General features: G+C 44.1%; 1 protein-coding gene across 5 annotated transcripts in view; it reads right to left on the reverse strand.

The window, feature by feature from the left end:
• dpp6a (dipeptidyl-peptidase 6a) overlaps window positions 1–21,043 on the reverse strand; it is a 461,345-nt gene that overhangs the window by 112,419 nt on the left and 327,883 nt on the right. For all 5 annotated transcript variants that reach the window (XM_072679277.1, XM_072679276.1, XM_072679278.1 and 2 more), the window contains one exon: window positions 4,088–4,186. In XM_072679277.1, coding sequence (XP_072535378.1) covers window positions 4,088–4,186 — 99 coding nt within the window. The remainder of the gene's footprint in view (window positions 1–4,087; window positions 4,187–21,043) is intronic.

Below are 21,043 nucleotides of genomic sequence, written 5' to 3' on the forward strand. Positions count from 1 at the left end.
CATTATAGGTGAGCATTTTTATGTCTTTTAGGGTTTAAAGACCCCTTATATCAACCTCATTAACATGGACTCTGTGGTTAAGGTGGCAGAGAAGAGCAAGTTCAGTGGCAGGTTGACTCAGGAGATCCTCTGTTCTGAGAGCCATCAGGCTCTTCAGCTCTTCCCAGTGGGGCCAGAAGAAGGAAGAGGATGGATGAGGACTGAGTCTCTTATGTTTAATCATAGGTTTATTTATCTGCACTATTTATACTTTACTATACATCCTATACACCTGCACTCCTGGACATTACTGACACTTTACTTTAATACCAATATATGCACACATTTATTCAGTGTTGTCATCTGTCTGCTTCATTTCTTATATCTTTTTCTTTATAAATGCACTGCCTTTCGTGTCCGGTTAGTTTTAAGTGCATATGTTTATATTTATTTTATTTATTGTTATTATTGTAATTATTGTATTGTATTACTAATCTATCTATCTATCCATCTATCCATCTATCTATCTATCTATCTATCTATCTATCCCTGTTACCATGGTTACGCATAGAATAGTAAGAAAATGCTCTCATGTTTTAAATCAAAATCTATCTATCTATCTATCTGTCTGTCTGACTGTCTATCTATCTGTCTATCTGTCTATCTAGCCATCTATCTATCTATCTATCTATCTATCTATCTATCCGTCCATCCGTCCGTCCGTCCGTCCGTCTGCCCGTCCGTCCATCGATCTATCTATCTATCTATCTATCTATCTATCTATCTATCTATCTATCTATCTATCCCTGTTACCATGGTTACGCATAGAATAGTAAGAAAATGCTCTCATGTTTTAAATCAAAATGTTCAGATCAATGTCTGCTCTCTCTATAATGAGACCCCATGCGACTGTGTGAAGAGATACTCCAACCCAAAATCTGAAAAATTGAAGTCAGATTTTAGAAATGTTTCATATTTCTTGTAAAAACAATCTTTTTACTCGTGTGGACGAATTGTTTTGGTGCTTGAAACGGGTTTCAGAGTCTCGGCTTCACAAAAACAGTGTCTGAATATGATAGTATATAAACACAGACCAGACCAGTTTCTGGATGTCCATTGGTCAATTTTACACAAAAAATAGATGAACTCCACCAATTATAGATGCGAGGCAGATCACAGACACTCCTCACGCAAGAGTTCGACCTCTATCAATTATCAATTAAGATTTAGAAAAGCGATTTTTATTAATATTTGCAAATAGATTCAGAACCGCCCACCTCCGCATCAGGATGCATCCAAGAGCCCCCCCTCCCCAAATTCCTAAATCCATAACATATTGTCGCTGTCAGATCAAAGCCTTGCATCTCTAAAATATCAACTTTCCAGGAGATGGAAAAACCCTTCTGAACTTTCAATGGAAGTCAAAGTATAAAGAGTTTATTCCAAGTCATTTTGAAGCATTTTTATTGGTCCATTTAATTCTGAGACAATATAATATAAAGTCAAACATCCAGATTCACATTATATCAAAAAGTGAAAAATGCCAAAATAGAGATAGGTGGTTTTTCACATCAGCTCTATCACCCAGGTTCATTACCAGCCCCTGTGCACTGTGTCGGCTGGGCCCTGGGCTGCTGATCGGAGACTGCTTCCTCTGCCTTGGCTCTGTCTGGGGAATTGGCCTCTGGCTCAGCTGGGGTGGAAAACCTCTCCCCAGGAGCCCAATCCCATCTGTGCTTTCTAAAGATCAAGAACAAGCAGCTTGATTGGAGGAGACAGGGCCGTGGAGCTGGAGTCAAATCAAAGCACTCGATTGATCTTTTGGCTGTTAAACACCTGTGAGCGGGGCCGGATCGTTTGGGCAGCTCAGCGCAGTCAGACAGAGAGGATCGCGTCAATCCCACACAGCTCAGCTTTCATTCTGCTGAATATCACCATTAGGACCCAGCAAGGGCGTATTAGCCTCACTGATGAGCCTCTGTGTGAATCCCGTTTCATCTCTTTCGCAGAACCTGAACATGGAAACCAAGGGCAACGGCTGCTTTTAATAACGGGTAATATTTTCATCAAGGAGATACACCCTCACAGAGGCACTACTATACACACATACAGCACATGCACACATAGTAGAGTGATGTGGGGAATACTGCATTTTTAATACTATGTACAGAGAAATGTGCCCTCTGCATTTGACCCATCTGTGGTACTGAACACACACACACACACACACACACACACACACACACACTAATGAACTAGGGGCAGTAAGCACACACACACACACACACACACAGAGCGGTGGGCAGCCAACTCCAGTGCCTGAGGAGCAGAGAGGGTGAAGGGCCTTGCTCAAGGGCCCAACAGTGGCAGCAGTGGTCTGCTTGTCAGCTTTGGCTCAGTTAAACGAGCCCTGGTGTGATCGCCCTATCAGAGCGGTTCGTTTGAAGTATGAATACAATACGAATCAAAGTCATGTAAACCACAGAGTTGTGCACATGCACGGGGTCACAGGGTCACTCCTGCCCACAAAATCTAGTACCGACCCTGTCCCAATGCTCGCTCCACCAACGCCATGCTGTCTATATCTGCCAGCTTCTTCTGCCTGACACTGTAGTTTAGCTGGGCTGCGTCCCAAACTGCACACTACCACACTACTACACACAGGGTTTCAACACTAGCTATACACTATTAGGGCTGCAGTCATTAGTGTAGCTGCCTCAGTGAAGTAAAGACTTGTGAGGGTTGGGGATGGCACATCTCCCCTAAAGACGCTGTTTTGTTTTGATGTGATGTGCACAAGAAGAGTTATTAGCAAAGAGTGTAAGAATTAGTAAGAATAAGATGTATTAGTGGTGCTTCACGTCAGTAACACTGCGTTTCACACAGTTTTCAATAATGATAACAACAACAACAACAATAATAATAAAAATAAAATAACACAATCATACAACCAGATATACACCTATAACTAGGGCTCGGCAATATGACAATATTTTATTGTATCAGGATTTTATTGTGTATCATGATACACAATTTGATTTTCCAAGCATATCAAGACTATTGTCAGTGTTTGAAGAACTAATAGTGTTTCATTACTAATAATGTAATTAATCTGGGTTAATTAGATGAAGTGCAGAAGATTTTGAGTATTTGAACACTCAGTACGTGAGAGTACCTACTGTCCATCTTGGCACCCCGAGGGACGAGCTTTAGCTCTACAGGTTTAGCATTAGCTCTCCAGGTTGCTCAGACCTGAAGAGAGGGTGGAGCAATGTTAGCTCTGTGATTGGTGAAGGGTATGCTGAGGTAAGCCTGACTCACTTTTAGGACCACCCATTCCACATGGAAAGGAGAGCATGCATAACATTTGCACTATGATTAATTGCACAGCTGCACAGATGTTCATTTTCTGTAAATGTTTATATGATTATATCTGTACTTAATATATTTTTTCTTTTTCTTTTTTTTTAGTACTTCTTAGTATTTTTATTCTAATTATTTCTTTGTGTATTTTATCTCTTAGTGTAATACTTGTTAACAGTTTGACTGACTGTTACATGTCATACTTGTGTTGCTCACACCAAGTACTTGGCGAAATAAAGAGATTCTGATTTTGAGCAGTACTGGTGAAATCCAGCAGACATTTATTAGACTTCGGGAAGCTGTGTACCGGTGTACCGGTGAGGACCGGCCCACTACTGTGCCATTACTATGCATCTACAGTACTGTGCAGAGGTTTTAAGCACCTAATCCCATTATTAATCCTATCAGCAGCATTATTTACCTGATTTACCATCATTCAGCACTGATTTAGAACTCTAAATACTACTGCGATTCCTTAAGAAGAGGGTTGGTGATGGCTAAGTGGAGCAATTTCTTAGAGAAGCTTTTGTGAATCCGACTCCAGAACCTCCTACTTCAGACTACAGGAGTTTCCTCGGCCTCTCTGCAGTTTGAGTTCAGCTCTGTGAATTTCAGAAACAATCAGGGGTCTCTTCACCCCGTCTGTTTGTTTCAGAAGAGTCAGCGCCGCGTCTTTCCACATCGAAGCCAAAATCCCTGATTGCAGCCTTCCACCAAACGCCTCCCGGACAACAGCAGTACTCACCGCTGATCCATTTAGCGTCAGGGTCATGAACTCTGAAGTCTTTCTTGAAGATGTCCTCCACCGTCACTTTCCCCTTCAGAGCCAGGCTATTATCTTCACCTGCAGAGAGAGAAAGATAGAGAGAGAGAGAAAGAGAGAGAGAGAGAGAGAGAGAGTGAGCGAGAGAGGTAAAGAAGTTAAAACATCCCCCATCACAGGGAAAAACAACTTTACAGCCCAAAACTCTCTGTCGCCTCCACTCCACTGCACACACTCCTGCAGCAGCTCTGAGGGGTGTGGAGTGGTGTGAGTTTGGCTTATTTGTCTGACACACACTGTTCACAAACACACCCTGCTCAAATACAGCACTCTCACACACACACACACACATCACTCTCAGAGTTTTAATCTGTGAGAGAAGAATTTGGAGCAACTATGGCGTGACGAGTCCAGCTTCAGCTTCAGAGACTGCTCCAGCAGTGATGGACAGCTTTCTCTCTCTGCCTGTCTCACTTTTAATTGGACACACCTAGTTGTCCAATGTTGGTGGATTGGGCGGTCCAGACTGTTTCCGAACAATCTGGTGTGGTTCGTTTAAAGTATGAACACAATGTGAACAAGAGGCATCTCAACGAACCGAATGCAGAATGCAGAAGCCTGTTGGCTTCACCAATGCCATGCCGTCCACAGTCTCATGCAGACTCACCCATGAGGGGGGACCATATTTTGTTTTTTAAGACAGAGGACACTAGGGACACACAGGTGGTCCATTGTTGTTAGGATGTTGTGGCTTGGGGGTTTCAGGTAGGCCTGAGTTGTAGGTTGAAAAGAGATGATGTAAAGGAGAATTATTGGTCTTGCTAAATGAGTAAATGTGTGTGTATTAATGTACATTAACATTAACTGTAGCTGCATGGTTTGAGAGGTATTTCCACCCTCAAACAAAAGGGTTAGGAGGATCTTGACAAATATTGGAGGGTTTGCACCATGAGAGAGCATGAACCAGTGGGTAGGCAGGCAGCAGCACCCTTTTTCTCTCTATTTCTTTACCTTATTTTCTACCCAATTACCCAGTCCCCCACTTCTAACAAGGCCCCCAACACTAGGAGGGAGTATGGGGATAAAGTGCCATCTCTCAGACTCCAGGGATTCGAACCAGTGATCCTCGGATCATGGTGGCAGCACCACTAAGTCCACTGGACCACTCAAAGCCTCTTCACTCTTTCTCCTTTTTACTCTCTTTGCCTGTCTCTCTAGGTCACCTCTCGCTAACTTGTCTATCTCTGCTTTCTCTTTATCATCCCTGCTCTCTCTCTCTCTCTCTCTCTCTCTCTCTCTCTCTCTCTCTCTCTCTCTCTCTTTCTCTTTCTCTTTCTAAAGTAGAGCAGTGTTCATTATCTCAGCTCCACTGTCCCGGGTCGTTCACTTCCCTTGCTTTGACAGCACCTCTCTTTTACTGAGAACACACACGGCATGTCACTCAAACACACACACACACACACACACACACACACACACACATATACGCTGACACACACCTCACTGCATGTGGACCCAGACCAGACACTCTCTCCACAACACACACACACAGCCACCTGCCGCAGAGTGTGCGCTGCAGCGGAAAGCATTTCTAAATCATATGCATTGAAACGGAAGGTGGTTTGTGTGTGTGTGTGTGTGTGTTTGTCTGTGTGTTTGGAGCTGAGTGTCGGGGCCATACGGCAAGGATGAACTCTAAAATGCATTCAGTGTGTTTGACAGGCAAAGCGGAGGAGGAATCCATCACCTCACACACTTCATCACACTCTGACACATATTGCCATGTCAGTTTGGCGTGCGCCAGCATGTTCGCGGCTGTGTGTGTGTGTGTGTGTGAGTATGTGTGTGTGTGTGCTCTGTGGGTGATAAAAAACAGAGGCAGAAGAGCAGTCCTTGGAGACAAAACAAGGAAAACAATCAGCTGTCCCTTCAGGCCTCTGCTTATGACCAATTGGATGTTTGATTATTAAAATGGGCCGTGTGCACTCTGCAGCAGATGCCTGCGCTAACTTGATTTATTTTGACATAATTCGGCACATCAGATACCATCACGGGGGCCCTCAGTCTGCCATACCACTCATTTCATATGCATTGGAAAAACAAAAAAAGGCAATATCTGATTTGTCTCGTTTCTCCTTCGACATGCGCTGCTTTCAGGCTCTTAAAGGGAGCGCAGCAGCTGTCAGAGCAGCGCAGTCGGTTCACTGCCTAAGGAACATCCACTTCTTCTTCATTCGATCTTTTCAAAGGTTCTCTTTTCCAAAAATCATCAAATCAAATCACAATGGTTATTTATGGAAACAAAAACAGTTATTCTATGGCATCCCTGAAAGAACGCTATGTAGCACCTTTATTTTTTAAGAGTGTGGATGTGTGGGGTGGACACTGAGATGATACACTATATGGATTAGTATTTTAATTGTAGAATTTAGGTGTTTCATTCAGTCTTATTGATACAGGACAAGAAAATCCAGCTTCCGCAATGGGAGCAATATCTATCTGATTTGTCTCGTTTCTCCTTCAACATGTGCTGCTTTCAGGCTCTTAAAGGGAAAGCAGCAGCTGTCAGAGCAGCGGAGTCGGTTCACTGCCTCAAACACACTGGACTTACCCTATACAGGGTTCTTCGAGCAATGTCGCTAGCTCCATGGAGAACCATTTTTATAAAAAGAGACCTAAGAGAAAGTCTGAAGAACATTTAAACTGGTAAAGAACCTTTAAAGAACGTCCACTTCTTCATTCGATCTTTTCCAAAAATAGTTGTTCTATGCCATCGCTGAAAAAAAAACACTATACACTATATGGACAAAAGTATTGGGACACATCTCTTAATTGTAGAAGTATGTGTTTCATTCAGTCCCTTTGACAGAGGTGTATAAAATCAAGCTCCCACAATGGGAGCAATATCTAATTTGTCTCATTTCTCATTTAAAATGCGCTGCTTTCAGGCTCCTAAAAGGAAGGCAGCAGCTGTCAGAGCAGCACAGTCGGTTCACTGCCTCAAACACAGTGAATAATTAACCGTTTAAAGTCCTAATTATTACCAGATATACTACGCTTGGACGGTATCCACTTATTTATTTATTTTTTATACCATCTAAAAATATTACAGAGGCACAATTCTGTACAATCCCATCCTGCATTCAATAAATGTTAAACCGTCAAATCTGACCATTACTAGTGTTAAACTGCTCCGAATCAGGAGAGAGAAGCTGGTTGGCATTAGCTTAGTTAGCAGGATAACTAAAGGAAAAGATGAAGATAAAGGAAAGATGATTAGTGATCAGTATCAGCCCCAAAATCAATGGTCTGCCCATCTCTGTGTGTTTCAAGCCTCTAGCCTTGCAGTCGGCCTTTCTTCTACACATCAGTGAAAGAACGGGAGGTTCTGAAGAGCTCACTGAACTCCAGCGTGGTTCTGTATGTAATAGGAGACACCGCTGCACCAACAACAACAAGCCAGCTGGTGAAATTTAGACCTTCCCTCCTAGATCTTCCTCCATCAGCTGTGAGTGGTTTTATTATTATTGAACAGTGGAAGCGTTTAGGAGGAACAGCTCACAGAGAGCAGCTCAGCCACCACGTAAAGTTACAGAGCGGGGTCAGGGCCGAGTGCTGAGCTCCTCAGAGCAGAGTGCAGAAAAGCCTCCAACGCTCTGCTGTCAGAGCTTAGAGGAAAGGGGGACCAGCTCCATATTAAAGTCCAGTGGGTTTAGAATGGGATATCATAACAACTCATGTAGGTGTCCCATTACTTTTGCCCACATTAGGGACACTAGAGACTGCAACTACAGTACATGTCACTCTCACACTGTTAAAACCTATGGAGGTCAATGTGAAAAGATTTCAGGCCAAGTCCATTTTGGAGCGTTTCTATTGGTCCGTTCTTCATGAAATTCTAATACAATCTAAAGCACAGCTGTCAGACTCGCATTATGTCAAAAAGTGGAAAATGGCAAAAATTGGAGACACCTTTTGGCATGATGACAGTGACAATCTAGTGAACGGATATTCCAGTCCCTCAAGGGTTAATCACACACTCCAGCAGCACCCATTTCAGAGCGTAAATGGAACATCACAGCACTGCTTGTTAGAACAGCACGAACAACCGCAGTAAATGAACAATAAATTACAGAACTGTCCGCCACCGTGCCGTGTGCACATTGACCCATCTCAGATGTTCCCGGTAAGTGTTCTTTGAGCATTCTGGGTAATTATGGCCGTTCGCGAAGACTGACAAATGCACAATCAATTTTCGTCAAACTGCGAAGCCCAATTATTAAGCTGACAAACCCACATTAATCATTCGTCAAGCAGTGAGGACCAATAATTAGCCGTGTTGCATAGAATTACTAAGTGCTCTGCTATGTGATTTTATCATATCAGAACCTGCACTCGTGTGTTTACACTGCGTCTGGCTGCCCCAGCAATGCTTGAGCTGCATATGAAAAGATCAGCAGACCAGGTTCTGCACCATCATTCAGCTATTCTGACCTCCAGTAATCACATTTTTATGAACTGCAGCAGGGGGCCACATCTCCCAGACCTGGCCCATGGGTACTTTCATACCCACCTTATTTATTTCGGACCACAAAATCAGGTGTCAAAGGTGCCTGCCCAGCTAACATGACCATGTGGGGCCTGTTTGGGTGGCCCAAGTGGAATCCAGAAAGTTTTGTCCCCGAGAGCCCGAGGCCTCGGCATGAAAGGATCCACTCACCCGAGTAAGTAAGCGACCACGGTGAGCATGAGGGCTGAGCTGAGGGCAAGGTACATGTGTGTACAAGAAGTGGTTAGACCCTAGCTGCCTACCGGGTCACGGTGGCCACGCCTCTTTTCCCATGGGGTGCGCCACGGCTAAGTAATTAAGATTTAGAGGGGTTATGCTTGAGGTGCGTATGAAAAGATCAACAGACCAAACAACAGTAAAAGGCTCTGCACCATCATTCAGCTATTCAGACCTTAAGTAATCAAATTTTTATGAACTGCAGCAGTGGGCCTCATCTCCCAGACCTGGCCCAGCATTTTTACAACCTAACTGTGTCACATTAATCAAGCTGGACTGACTGAATTTGACAAATTTCATTAATATTTCTTAGGCTCGATTCAGGTTTATCAGGTATTGATCATTCTTTACTCCACCCATACTTTGTTCTGCTAATCTGGATTTCTAGACGCACTTGGGTTAATGGCAGCAAGGCCCAGGAGGTGCCACCTCAAAAATATTGGTGCTATAAAGGGTTCTTTGAGCAGTGCCACTAGTTCTCCTAGAGATCTTGGAGAGAGAGTCTGAAGAATATTCAGACTGGTAGAGAGCATGAACCAGTGGGTAGGCAAGCAGCAGCAACCATTTTCTCTCTCTTTCGTTACCTTATTTTCTACCCAATTTGGAAGGCCAATTACCCAGTCCCCCACTTCTAGCAAGGCCCCCAACACTAGGAGGGAGTATAGGGATTAAGTGCCATCTCTCAGGCTCCAGGGATTTGAACCACCGATCCTCGGATCATAGTGGCAGCAGGTTCTTTAAGAACCTTTCAAGAACATCCACGTCTTTAATCTCTTAACACAAATGGTTCCTTGTGGAACCAATTATAGTTCTTCTATGCTGTCGCTGAAAGAACCATCAAGAGTGTGGATGTGTGGGTTGGATATACTTTATGGACAAAAGTATTGGGACACACCTCTTAATCACTGAAGTCAAGTGTCTGATTCAGCTCCATTACCACAGATGTATAAAATCAAGCCCCTAGCCATGCAGTCTGCCTTTAGTGAAAGAGTGGGAGGTTCTGAAGAGCTCACTGAACTCCAGCGAGGTTCTGTATGTAATAGGAGACACTGCTGAAACAACAACAACAGCAAGTCAGCTGGTGAAATTTCCCTCCTCCCTCTCCCTCCTTGCTCTTCCTCCATCAGCTGTGAGTGGTATTATTATTGAACAGTGGAAGAGTTTAGGAGGAACCACAGAGAGCAGCTCAGCCCACGTAAAGTTACAGAGCGGGGTCGGGGCAGAGTGCTGAGCTCCTCAGAGCAGAGTGCAGAAAAGCCTCCAACGCTCTGCTGTTAGAGCTTAGAGCAAAGGGGGACCAGCTCCATATTAAAGTCCAGTGGGTTTAGAATGGGATGGGACGCTGGAGTTCAGTGAGCTCTTCAGAACCTCCTGTTCTTTCACTAAAGGCAGACTGCAGGACTAGAGGCTAGATTTTATACACCTGTGGTAATAGGACTGAATCAGACACCTGACGTCAGTGATTAAGAGGTGTGTCCCAATACTTTTGTCCATATAGTGTATCCAACCCACACACCCAAACTCTTGATGCTTCCTTCAGCAACAGCATAGAAGAACTATGATTGGTTCCACAAGGAACCATTTGTGTTAAGAGATTAAAGACGCGGATGTTCTTTAAAGGTTCTTAAAGAACCTGCTGCCACTATGATCCGAGGATCGGTGGTTCAAATCCCTGGAGCCATAGAAGATCCACCTTTGGTTCCACAAAGGACCGTTCGTAGCACCTAGATTTTAAAGAGTGTAGGTTCACTTTATTAGTATAGTGTAGGAGTCCAAAGGCAGAGAGCAGCCCATCTGTCTCTTCATGCCCAATTTGTCTGACCATTCCTGACCAGCGCTCTTCCTTTAGAAAGCCCTGGTGCATGAAGAGCATATTCCGATAGATCTGAGCCCATCTGCAGGTTTGTCCTGCCTGGCTGCTTTCTCCAGACCGAGGCTCTGTTTAGGCAGTGGCAGTGGTCGGAGTTAAAACCCGCAGCCCGGAACCCCTGCTGCATCCAGATAAATATTCATCTGCTCATCCTCCGTCCAGCAGGGCACTCGGCTAAACAGCCATTTAAAGCAGATGAAAGAGTAATGAAGGAGTAATGGGTGTAAGACTAATGCAATCTGGGAAGGAAGAGATGGACCGGAACGACTGGAAGGGGCAGGATGTGCACACTAAGGGTACTTTCATACCCACCGTATTTATTCTGGACCACAAAATCAGGTGTCAAAGGTGCTGCCACAGCCAACATGACCATGTGGGGCCTGTTAGGGAGGCTGAGCTGCTGAAAGACTGCATACCGGTTCACGGTGGCCACGCCTCTTTTACTCAGGGGGGCGCCACGGCCACGTAATTAAGATTAAGGGTGGTTATTTATTTACAGGAGTCCAGTGTCTGTTAGCAACATTAGCCTAGCAGCACCAGGTCCCGGCTGATCGACTGCATATGGGCTCAGTGATCAGTCATGTATGCCGCACGCGCACCACCTCGCCTCAATATGCTCAAACGTTGTGAGGATAACCGTCAGTCAAGACCTGTCCACCCCGCTCCATCAGTGCACTCCTCCATCCCTGAAACAGTGTGAGATCCAGTGGCGATGTTCTACACCCTGAGTGGGTCTCAGCGTCATGCTGGATTAGCTGTGTGACGTGCAGACTGGCTGATGCTACATCTGTTCTGTTCTGCCGCACATCACATCACTCTGGAGCTCTCTGAGGAGAACTGCTGACAGGTCCTGCTCCGAACACGCCCTCAGTAATCAGACTACAGAGCCTAGAAAAGAAATGTGCAAATTTGCTGCATGTATTAGAAGTGCAGAGTTCTCACTTCGCCATACTGTTTATGCACACTTTGAGGACAAAAGTATTGGGACGCCTGCTCATTTATCGGTTCTTCTGAAATCAAGGGTGTTAAAAAGAGCTGATCCTGCTTTTGTTGGAGTAACTGTCTCTACTGTCCAGAGAAGACCAAGGCTTTCTTCTAGATTTTGAGGAAAGTTGCTGTGAGGATTTGAAAAGCATTGGGGGCACTTACGCAACACAATAGCAACTACATAGTAACCACTAAGCAATACCTTAGCAACCACCTGGGATACCATAGCAAACACCTAGCAACACCATAGCAACCACCTAACCAAATCATAGCAACCACCAAGCCATCACTTAGCAAAACTGTAGAAACCACCTGTGATACCATAGCAAGTACTTAGAAACTTAGAAACTTAGAATCATAGCAACTACCTGGGAAATTACAGCGACCACCTAGCAACTGCCTAGCAAGCACCTAGCAACATGATAGCGACTACCTAGTAACTACTAAGCAAGACAATATATAACCAACTAGGATACCATAGCAACCATCTAGCAACATTATAGCAACAACCTAGCCACTCTCTGGCAAAACCTTAGCAAACACCTAGCAATACGATAGCAGGCACTTAGCAACACTATAGCAACTACCTGGCATACATAGCAAACACCTAGCAACCACCTTTTAGACTGTAGTTACCACCTAGCCACCACTTAGCAAAGCCACAGCACCCACCTGTGGGTAAAGTACTTTACCATATAAAGTACTTAGAAATCGCCTAGCAAGCGCTAAGCAACATCATAGCAATTACCTAGTAACCACTAAGACCATATCAACCAATTGAGATATCATAGCCACTACCTAGTAACAACTAATCAAGACCACTGCAACCACTGGGATACCATAGCGACCATTTAGCAAAACTATAGCAACCACCTGTAATTCTAAAGCAAGCAATTAGCAACCATGTACCAATACCATAGCAACAACAGATTAAACACTTAGCAAGACCATTGGAATCACCTAGCAACACCATAGCATCCACCTGGGATGCCATAACAACCAATTAGCAAAACTATAGTAACCACCTGTAATTCTTTAGCAAGCAATTAGCAACCATGTACCAATACCATAGTAACTACAGAGTAATATATATTATATAAAGTAATATATATTACTAAACTAAATGTTGAAACTACCTGCTTCAGTGTTCCTCCGGGAAGCGACTTGAATTTTACAGAGATTTGCCTGTAAAGTTCCCTTAAATGCATACTATGTGTTTAAGAAAATAAATAAAATATTGTTTTTTTTATTGCTATTATTTTATTATATATATTATTATTTTATTCATTATATTTGATTATTTTGGAGAAATTATTTTAATTCCTAACACACTTACATTAGAGTAATCTAAAAAAAATGTTTTTAGATTAATCAACTATAATAAATAATCGCTTGATAAATCGCTAAATCAAAAATGTAATCGTTAAGTGCAGGCCTAACGTTAACAGATATTTTGACCATGGGTGCTCAAACTTTTGCATGCCACTGTATGTATCTTAATCTTATACTTATGTATACTTTAAAGCAATGAGGAGTGAAAAATATCTGGTTTGCCCTCCTGCCCAGCGGGTTGGCTGAAGTGTGCTTCTACTTTACTCTCCTCGTCGGAGATGAAGACCTCTGTGTCTGAGTGTAACTCATCATTCAGAAACTGACAATCAGAGCCGCAGCGTATGAGCTCCAGCATAAATTATGATGTAGTGAGGATGTAGTCAGGATGTAGTCAGGATGTAGTCAGGATGAAGTGAGTATGTAATGTAATTGTAATGTAATGAAATGTGATTAGAATGTAGTGGGGATGTAGTGAGGATGTAATTAGGATGTAGTGAGTATGTAGTGAGGATGAAGTGAGTATGTAACGTAATTGTAATGTAATGCAATGTAATTATGTTGTAGTGAGGTTGTAGTGAGGATATAATTAGGATGTAGTGAGGATGTAGTGAGGATGTAATTAGGATGTAGTGAGGATGTAGTCAGGATGCAATTAGTATGTAGTGAGAATGTAATTAGGATGTAGTGATGACGTAGTGAGGATGTAATTAGGACGTAGTGAGGATGAAATTAGGACATAGTGAGGATGTAGTGAGAATGCAATTAGTATGTAGTGAGGATGTAATTAGGATGTAGTGAGGACATAGTGAGGATGCAATTAGTATGTAGTGAGGATGTAGTGAGGACGTAGTGAGGATGTAGTGAGGGTATAGTGAGGATGTAGTGAGGGTGTAGTGAGGATGCAGTGAGGATGCAGTGAGGACACAGTGAGGATGTAGTGAGGATGTAGTGAGGACGTAGTGAGGATGCAGTGAGGATGCAGTGAGGACGTAGTGAGGATGCAGTGAGGATGCAGTGAGGACGTAGTGAGGATGCAGTGAGGATGCAGTGAGGATGTAGTGAGGACGTAGTGAGGATGTAGTGAGGACGTAGTGAGGACGCAGTGAGGATGTAGCGAGAACGCAGTGAGGACATAGTGAGGATGTAGTGAGGATGTAGTGAGGACGTAGTGAGGAGGTAGTGAGGACGTAGTGAGGATGCAGTGAGGATGTAGTGAGGACGTAGTGAGGATGCAGTGAGGATGTAGGGAGGACGTAGTGAGGATGCAGTGAGGGTGTAGTGAGAATGTAGTGAGGATGTAGTGAGGACGCAGTGAGGGGGTAGTGAGGATGTAGTGAGGATGTAGGGAGGACGTAGTGAGGACGTAGTGAGGATGTAGGGAGGACGTAGTGAGGACGTAGTGAGGATGTAGTGAGGATGTAGTGAGGACGCAGTGAGGGGGTAGTGAGGATGTAGTGAGGATGTAGGGAGGACGTAGTGAGGACGTAGTGAGGATGTAGGGAGGACGTAGTGAGGACGTAGTGAGGATGTAGTGAGGATGTAGTGAGAATGGTAATAAAAACACAATAGGAGAAACGAGGCTCCACTACAGTCTGGTGAAAACACAGCTGTCAGGGAAGCGCCAGAAGACTGTTCTCACCACAGTGAAGGTGTTGCTTATTTTAAAGAGAGAGAGAGAGAGAGAGAGAGAGATAGGGATAGAGAGAGAGAGAGAGAGAGAGAGAGAGAGAGAGAGAGAGAGACTGCAGTAACCAGAATGTCAATAGTATTTTTCACATCTCACAGCTGCTGAAAAAAACAGACAGTAGAAGCAAAACACATCCATCTGCAGTCGCACACGTCAGCGTCACAACCAGAAATATCTGCTGGAAAATAAATAAATAAATAAACAAATAAATAAACAAATAAATAACAAAAATTGAACTGAGAACTTCCAGAGTAGCCTCAGCGTGAACTCTCCACAGAGACGGAAGTGCAATTTCTGAAACAACAGGGCAGATGTCCTAAAATAACTGCAGAGAGAGAGAGAGAGAGAGAGAGAGAGAGAAAGAGAGAGAGAAAGGGACAAGGAGACAATGACAGAGAGACTGTAAAGTGAGTGAGACAAAGAGAGAAACAGCAAAGAGAGAGAGATAATACATAGATAAAGAAAAAGAGGTAGAGAGACAAAAGCAAAGAGAAGAAAGAGCAAAAAGGAGAGAGAGAGAGAGAGAGAGAGAGAGAGAGAGAGAGAGAGAGAGAGAAAGGGAGAGCGAGAAAAGGGGTGAGAGAGGGGAAAGAGAGAGGGGGAGAGAGAGAGAGAGAGAGAGAAAGAGAGAAAAGGGGAAAGAGAGAGAGAGAGAGAGAGTATACATAGATTACAGACAAACAAATAGAGAGACATAGAAGCAAAAAGAGTAAAGAGGGGAGAGAGAGGACCAAATAAGAGAAGGGGAAGCTGTAGAGAGAGGGAAAGAGAGGGGGAAAGAGGGAAAAATGAAGAGAGAGAGAGTGATAAAAAGAGAGAGTGACAGGGAGAGAAAAAGAGAGACAGCAAGAGAGCGAGCGAGTGAGAGAGCTCCAGCTATTTTTTCTCCTCTACGCCGTTCCCCTGGTTCAACCAATTAGCTGTCATTGTGTCAGTCACCTGTCACTGCTGAATATGAAGAAGACTCTCGCTCGCCCCCTCTCCCAAAAGAGAGAAAACACTACCTGAGAAAAGAAAAGAAACGCTGACCCACTTTTCAACTCCACCAGTAAGCGACGCCCATCATCCCAACCTACTCATTACAGAGAGAGAGCGAGCGAGCGAGCGAGAGAGAGAGAGAGAGAGTATAATCAAACCTGTATGTTTTTAAAGCAGTGATGTCATTAATCATCTTTACGAACACAAATCCCACGGAAATCTTCATCTGGAATTTTGCAGCCTGCCTGGGCGAGTTTAATTTCTCTCTCTCTCTCTCTCTTGCCCACCTTTCCCAGTCCCACCCACAGGCAGACCACCACACAGCGTACCTCAGGGACCGCACACACCCAGAAACAGAGCACCTGACATACACACCAAAGAGATGCAACACTTTTACAACAGCACCCACTACACCCTCTGTCCCACACACACACACACCTCAGAGTGACCACCAAAACACATCAATCAGACTGCACCAGTGTGTTCACTACATATGTACAGCCTCGTCACACCCTCAGAGAACAGAGTATCAAACAATGCTGTATTAACCCAACATAGATGTGTTAATTAGTTCCATCACTGATTTCATTCATGTATTATTACCTCATTCTTTATGAATATTAGCACATGAATATTAATCAGTCTGTATATTTGATTTGGCAAGAGCTTGAATTGAGAAAATAAAGAGATGTAAAACCAGAGAGAGAGAGAGAGAGAGAGAGACAGACAGACAGACAGACAGCTAGATAATGAGACAGATATATAGATAGATAGACAGAACAAAAGATAGAGAGACAGACAGACAAAAAGACAGACAGCTCGATAGACACAGACAGACAGACAGACACACGGACACAGATCAACAGATAGATAGATGGATAGATAGTCAGACAGACAGATAGACAGTTAATGAAACAGAGACAGATAATAAGACAGACATATAGATAGATAGATAGATAGATAGATAAACAGACAGACAGACAGATAGATAGACAGACAGACAGATAGTCAGACAGACAGACAGCTAATGAAACAGAGACAGATAAGACAGACAGACAGACAGATAATAAGACAGTCTTATAGATAGATAGATAGATAGATAGATAGATAGATAGTCAGACAGACAGACAGACAGTTAATGAAACAGAGACAGATAAGACAGACAGACATATAATAAGACAGTCATATAGATAGATAGATAGATAGATAGACAAACAGACAGACAGTCAGACAGACAGACAGACAGACAGTTAATGAAACAGAGACAGATAAGACAGACAGACAGACAGACAGATAATAAGACAGTCATAGAGATAGATAGATAGATAGATAGATAGATAGATAGTCAGACAGACAGTTAATGAAACAGATAATAAGACAGACAGACAGACAGATAGACAGATAATAAGACAGTCATATAGATAGATAGACAGACAGACAGACAGACAGACAGACAGCTAATGAAACAGAGACAGATAATAAGACAGACAGACAGACAGTCAGACAGACAGTCAGACAGACAGACAGACAGACAGATAGATAGATAGATAGATAGATAGATAGATAGACAGTTGAGAGCTGGTGATGGTGAGAGAAGCCCGTCAGCAGTGTGAGGAGTGAAGCTGTCAGAGGTGTTTAGTTCAGAGAGACTGAGACTGAGCTCAACACTCAGCGTCCAGCCCTGAACCCTGAGCACAGGAACACTGCAGCAGAGAGAGAGAGAGAGAGAGAGCTGTACACTGTTACACTCTCTCACTCTGTTGTGCACAGAAAGACATGTCACACCATCAGAGTGATCATGCTAATGACCACTGCTCTCACTGGCTGCATCAGGAGGAGGGAGCAGGATGGGGGTGTGGCCTTCTTTAGAATACCAAATACAAATGCAGTCACTCCATGAGCTGACAAGCATGAAATTCCACAGCGCTGTTTAACACACGCAAAGACTGTTACCCTGCTAAGATAATGCTAGCTTCCATTAGCCTGCCAATAGGGATTTGCCTGTAGTGTTATCATCAAGCTAACACTGGTGCGTTTTGGCAGCAGATGATTAACTGCAGGCAGCTTGAAGCGTATAACAGATATTTCTAAGTAAATACCCAGCTTACTTAGAGAGGACAGAATATGGTCCAGGTCACCCACAGACCAATTACCCAACCCTCCCTCTTTCACATGTAACGATAATGTGGGGGGAAAGGGCCGTCTACCCACCCTGGGGAGAGCAAGGCCAACTGTGCTTTCTTGGATCCCCGGCTGATGATGGCTAGCAGTATGACCGGCAATTCTCTGGTCACAGCGCCTCATTCCACTGGACCACTCAGGGCCCGTAGAGAGCCTCCTAATATTAACCGAAATAGTCCAACATCAGGCAACACAGAAGTGTGATCAGAAGAGGCAAATCCATCCTCAGGATTTTGTTCCAAGGCTGTTGGAATATTTGGGGTATACCAGTGTTCCCACAGCTCTTCCAGGACCCACAGAGGCAATGTTTGTGTACCGGCCCACCAAATACTATACGTCCTATTACAGAACCCTGCTGGAGTTCAGGGAGCCCTTTAGAACCACCCATTCTTTCACTAATGTGTGTAAGGAAGACACACCGTTGGTAGCCATCAACAAGCTTCTGGTAGCATTCCGGTTGGTTATTTGACTGAATTGGTCAAGTTCACTAAAATTAGCCGGTTTCCTGGTTCAGTCCATGCTTTATCAACAGGGCTGAGGGCAGGACTTTAGGATGGCCATTGTAACAGCTTAAAAAGTAAGACCCACTGTCATTCCCTATAAACTACAATGGCAAAATTGACCAAAACATCTCACACACGGAAAAATCCCTCAGTGTCCATGAAGGAAAATGCAGACTGGTGTAAACAATCCCAGCCCTAAGGACTGTTTGTTCCCTATTGGTCTGTCGGATACTTACAGGTCGGACCTTGAGTGCTTGCGAGCTCAATTTAAAACAGGCTCATGACCTCGCCATGCAGGCGGAAAACACTCACCAGGGGATTTCTGGCGTGAAGAGAGACCTCAAATAAGGATAAAGACATGCAACACATGCAGCCCCCCACTGTCAGATGGGAAAATCCAAGGGCAGTGGCTGGCTGAAAGGTCAGGCTGCAGAACAGAGATCCAACAGGTATGAGAACTGGACTGGGATGTCATATAAGATCAGGGTACTGTGTAGTGCTGTATATTTAGAAGATACATACAGTACACTATAGGCAACAGGGGTTTCATATATAGTGCTGAACAGGAATATCCAGGCAAGCCTAGTTTTGCCAGACTGCCATTGGCTGCATAGAATGGTCAATGGCATTCAGCAATGGGGGTTTGGGACCAAAATCTCTTCTATTTATTGTAAAAAAGGTTCTGTGGTATAAAAAGACCTCTGTTAGGTTTCATGTAGCACTTCCTGTGACCTGGAGGACTTAAGTCTCCAGAGCATTAAGATGTAGACCATCTAGAAGTCCTAGAAGGGCCTAGAACCTCATGAACGTGGCTTGTGACTAATGCCATTGCAGTGATGCTGGACGAGGTCGGGGGTCGCTACGCTCAGCCATGCTGGCTGAGGATGGCAGTCATCACAATAGCGATGCCAACAGCACTTGGCTCAGCTCGGTAGTGAAGCTAATGCAACAGTGGCAATGCTGGATGAGGCCAGTGGTCGCCATAGTAGCAATGCTAATGCCGTGGTGGCGATGCTGGGCAAGGCCAGCGGTCCGCACACTGCTAATGCTGTGGTAGCATGGGACACCCTGGAGCAGCCATGGTAAGGTCACTTAGCCCAATGCCAATTGTGAGCTATAGGGGTATAAAGCCTCCCAATATGGGGCTGTGGAGCAGTGGAGCTTCATCCACTACCTTTGGGATGAGTTTTTGAGAGGTCCAGAATTATCCTGATGCTCCCACAAAGGATAAATGCAATCAGCAACTCCTCACAGCAATGTCCCGACATCTGGTGTAAAGCCATTGTAGGAGAGTAGAGGCTGTTACTGTAGCTAAATGGGGGCAACCTGCCAACCTACCATGGGCCACCCGACCCAAACGCTTGACTGTCAGATCTCTGTTGTCCTACATTTCAGGCTCTTCACTGACAGCTCTACGCTCTACGATGATAATCAATTCAGCCTGGTCGTCTCTTCATTTCCACTGAACCAGTATTATTGTTCACTCAAGGGAACAATGTGGGGTAATTGTCGTCGACAGGGCAGATTAAAGAGGAAGAGTGATCTGTGCTCTAAGCAGGCTGTGTTTAACATCTGTAAATGTGGATATGACATCATAGGTTAGTGGATCTGATGGGGTACCACAGGCTGCATTGGTGGGGGGGGGGGGGTCTCTCAAATCATAATATTACAAGCCAGGAGGCCCGACCTCAGCTTACCTAAGACTGCATCTCCCCTAGGCAGCTAAGTGGGCATGTTTGCTTACTGCAGCTAAGTGGGGCCAACTTGCCATGGCCCTGCCAACATCTAAAACATGTATATTTCTCATTTTATAGATATAAACAACACAACGTTTGCCTTGTTAGCCTTATCTTGCAGCATGAGGCTGATATTCCATCTTAAAACTGTGGACTCTTACACATTGGAATATGTCCTATGCATTTGACAGTGAGCATACACACCCAGAACAGTGGGCAGCCAACTCCAGCACCCAGGGAGGAGAGAGAGGGTGAAGGGCCTTGCTCAAGGGCCCAACAGTGTCAGCTTGCTGAGCCCGGGTATCGAACCCACAACCCTGTCACCAATAGCCCGGAGCCACCACTGCCCCTCAAAGTGCTGGGACTGGGGCTCCCTCTCGAACACCCGTGAGAACGGAATGGGTAAGACAATCGTGATGGTGTCATACATCAGCACTGAAGTTTATGTCGAAACTGTGTGATTCAGTTATCAGAGGCGAAGCGAAACGTTTCCGTGCTGTTTGAGCATAGAATGTTTACTGTGGTGATGATGTTGCAGTGAAGTCTGCAAAATTGAATTAAATTTAGTTAAAGTTATGAGTGCATGCTATCTAGAAAATAAGACAGATAGATAACATCTATTGTCCTTGGAAATGGAAAAAAATGGAATTTTGTGTACAAATGAATGAATTTAGCAAAAGAATTTGAAATAAAAGTGCTGTTATTGACACCACTTGGCTCTGAGAAGTACAAAGAAGTACAGTCTAGATATTAATATAGATAATATATCATTGGTTGTTCAACAATTCACCTGCTTACTCACCTGCTCACTAATTCACTCATTTATATGCCCTTTCAACGACAATCAATCAATGACCCACTCACTAACTCATACACCC

This window comes from Salminus brasiliensis, chromosome 5 (genome assembly GCF_030463535.1).
Source record: "Salminus brasiliensis chromosome 5, fSalBra1.hap2, whole genome shotgun sequence".
Lineage (NCBI taxonomy): Eukaryota > Metazoa > Chordata > Actinopteri > Characiformes > Bryconidae > Salminus > Salminus brasiliensis.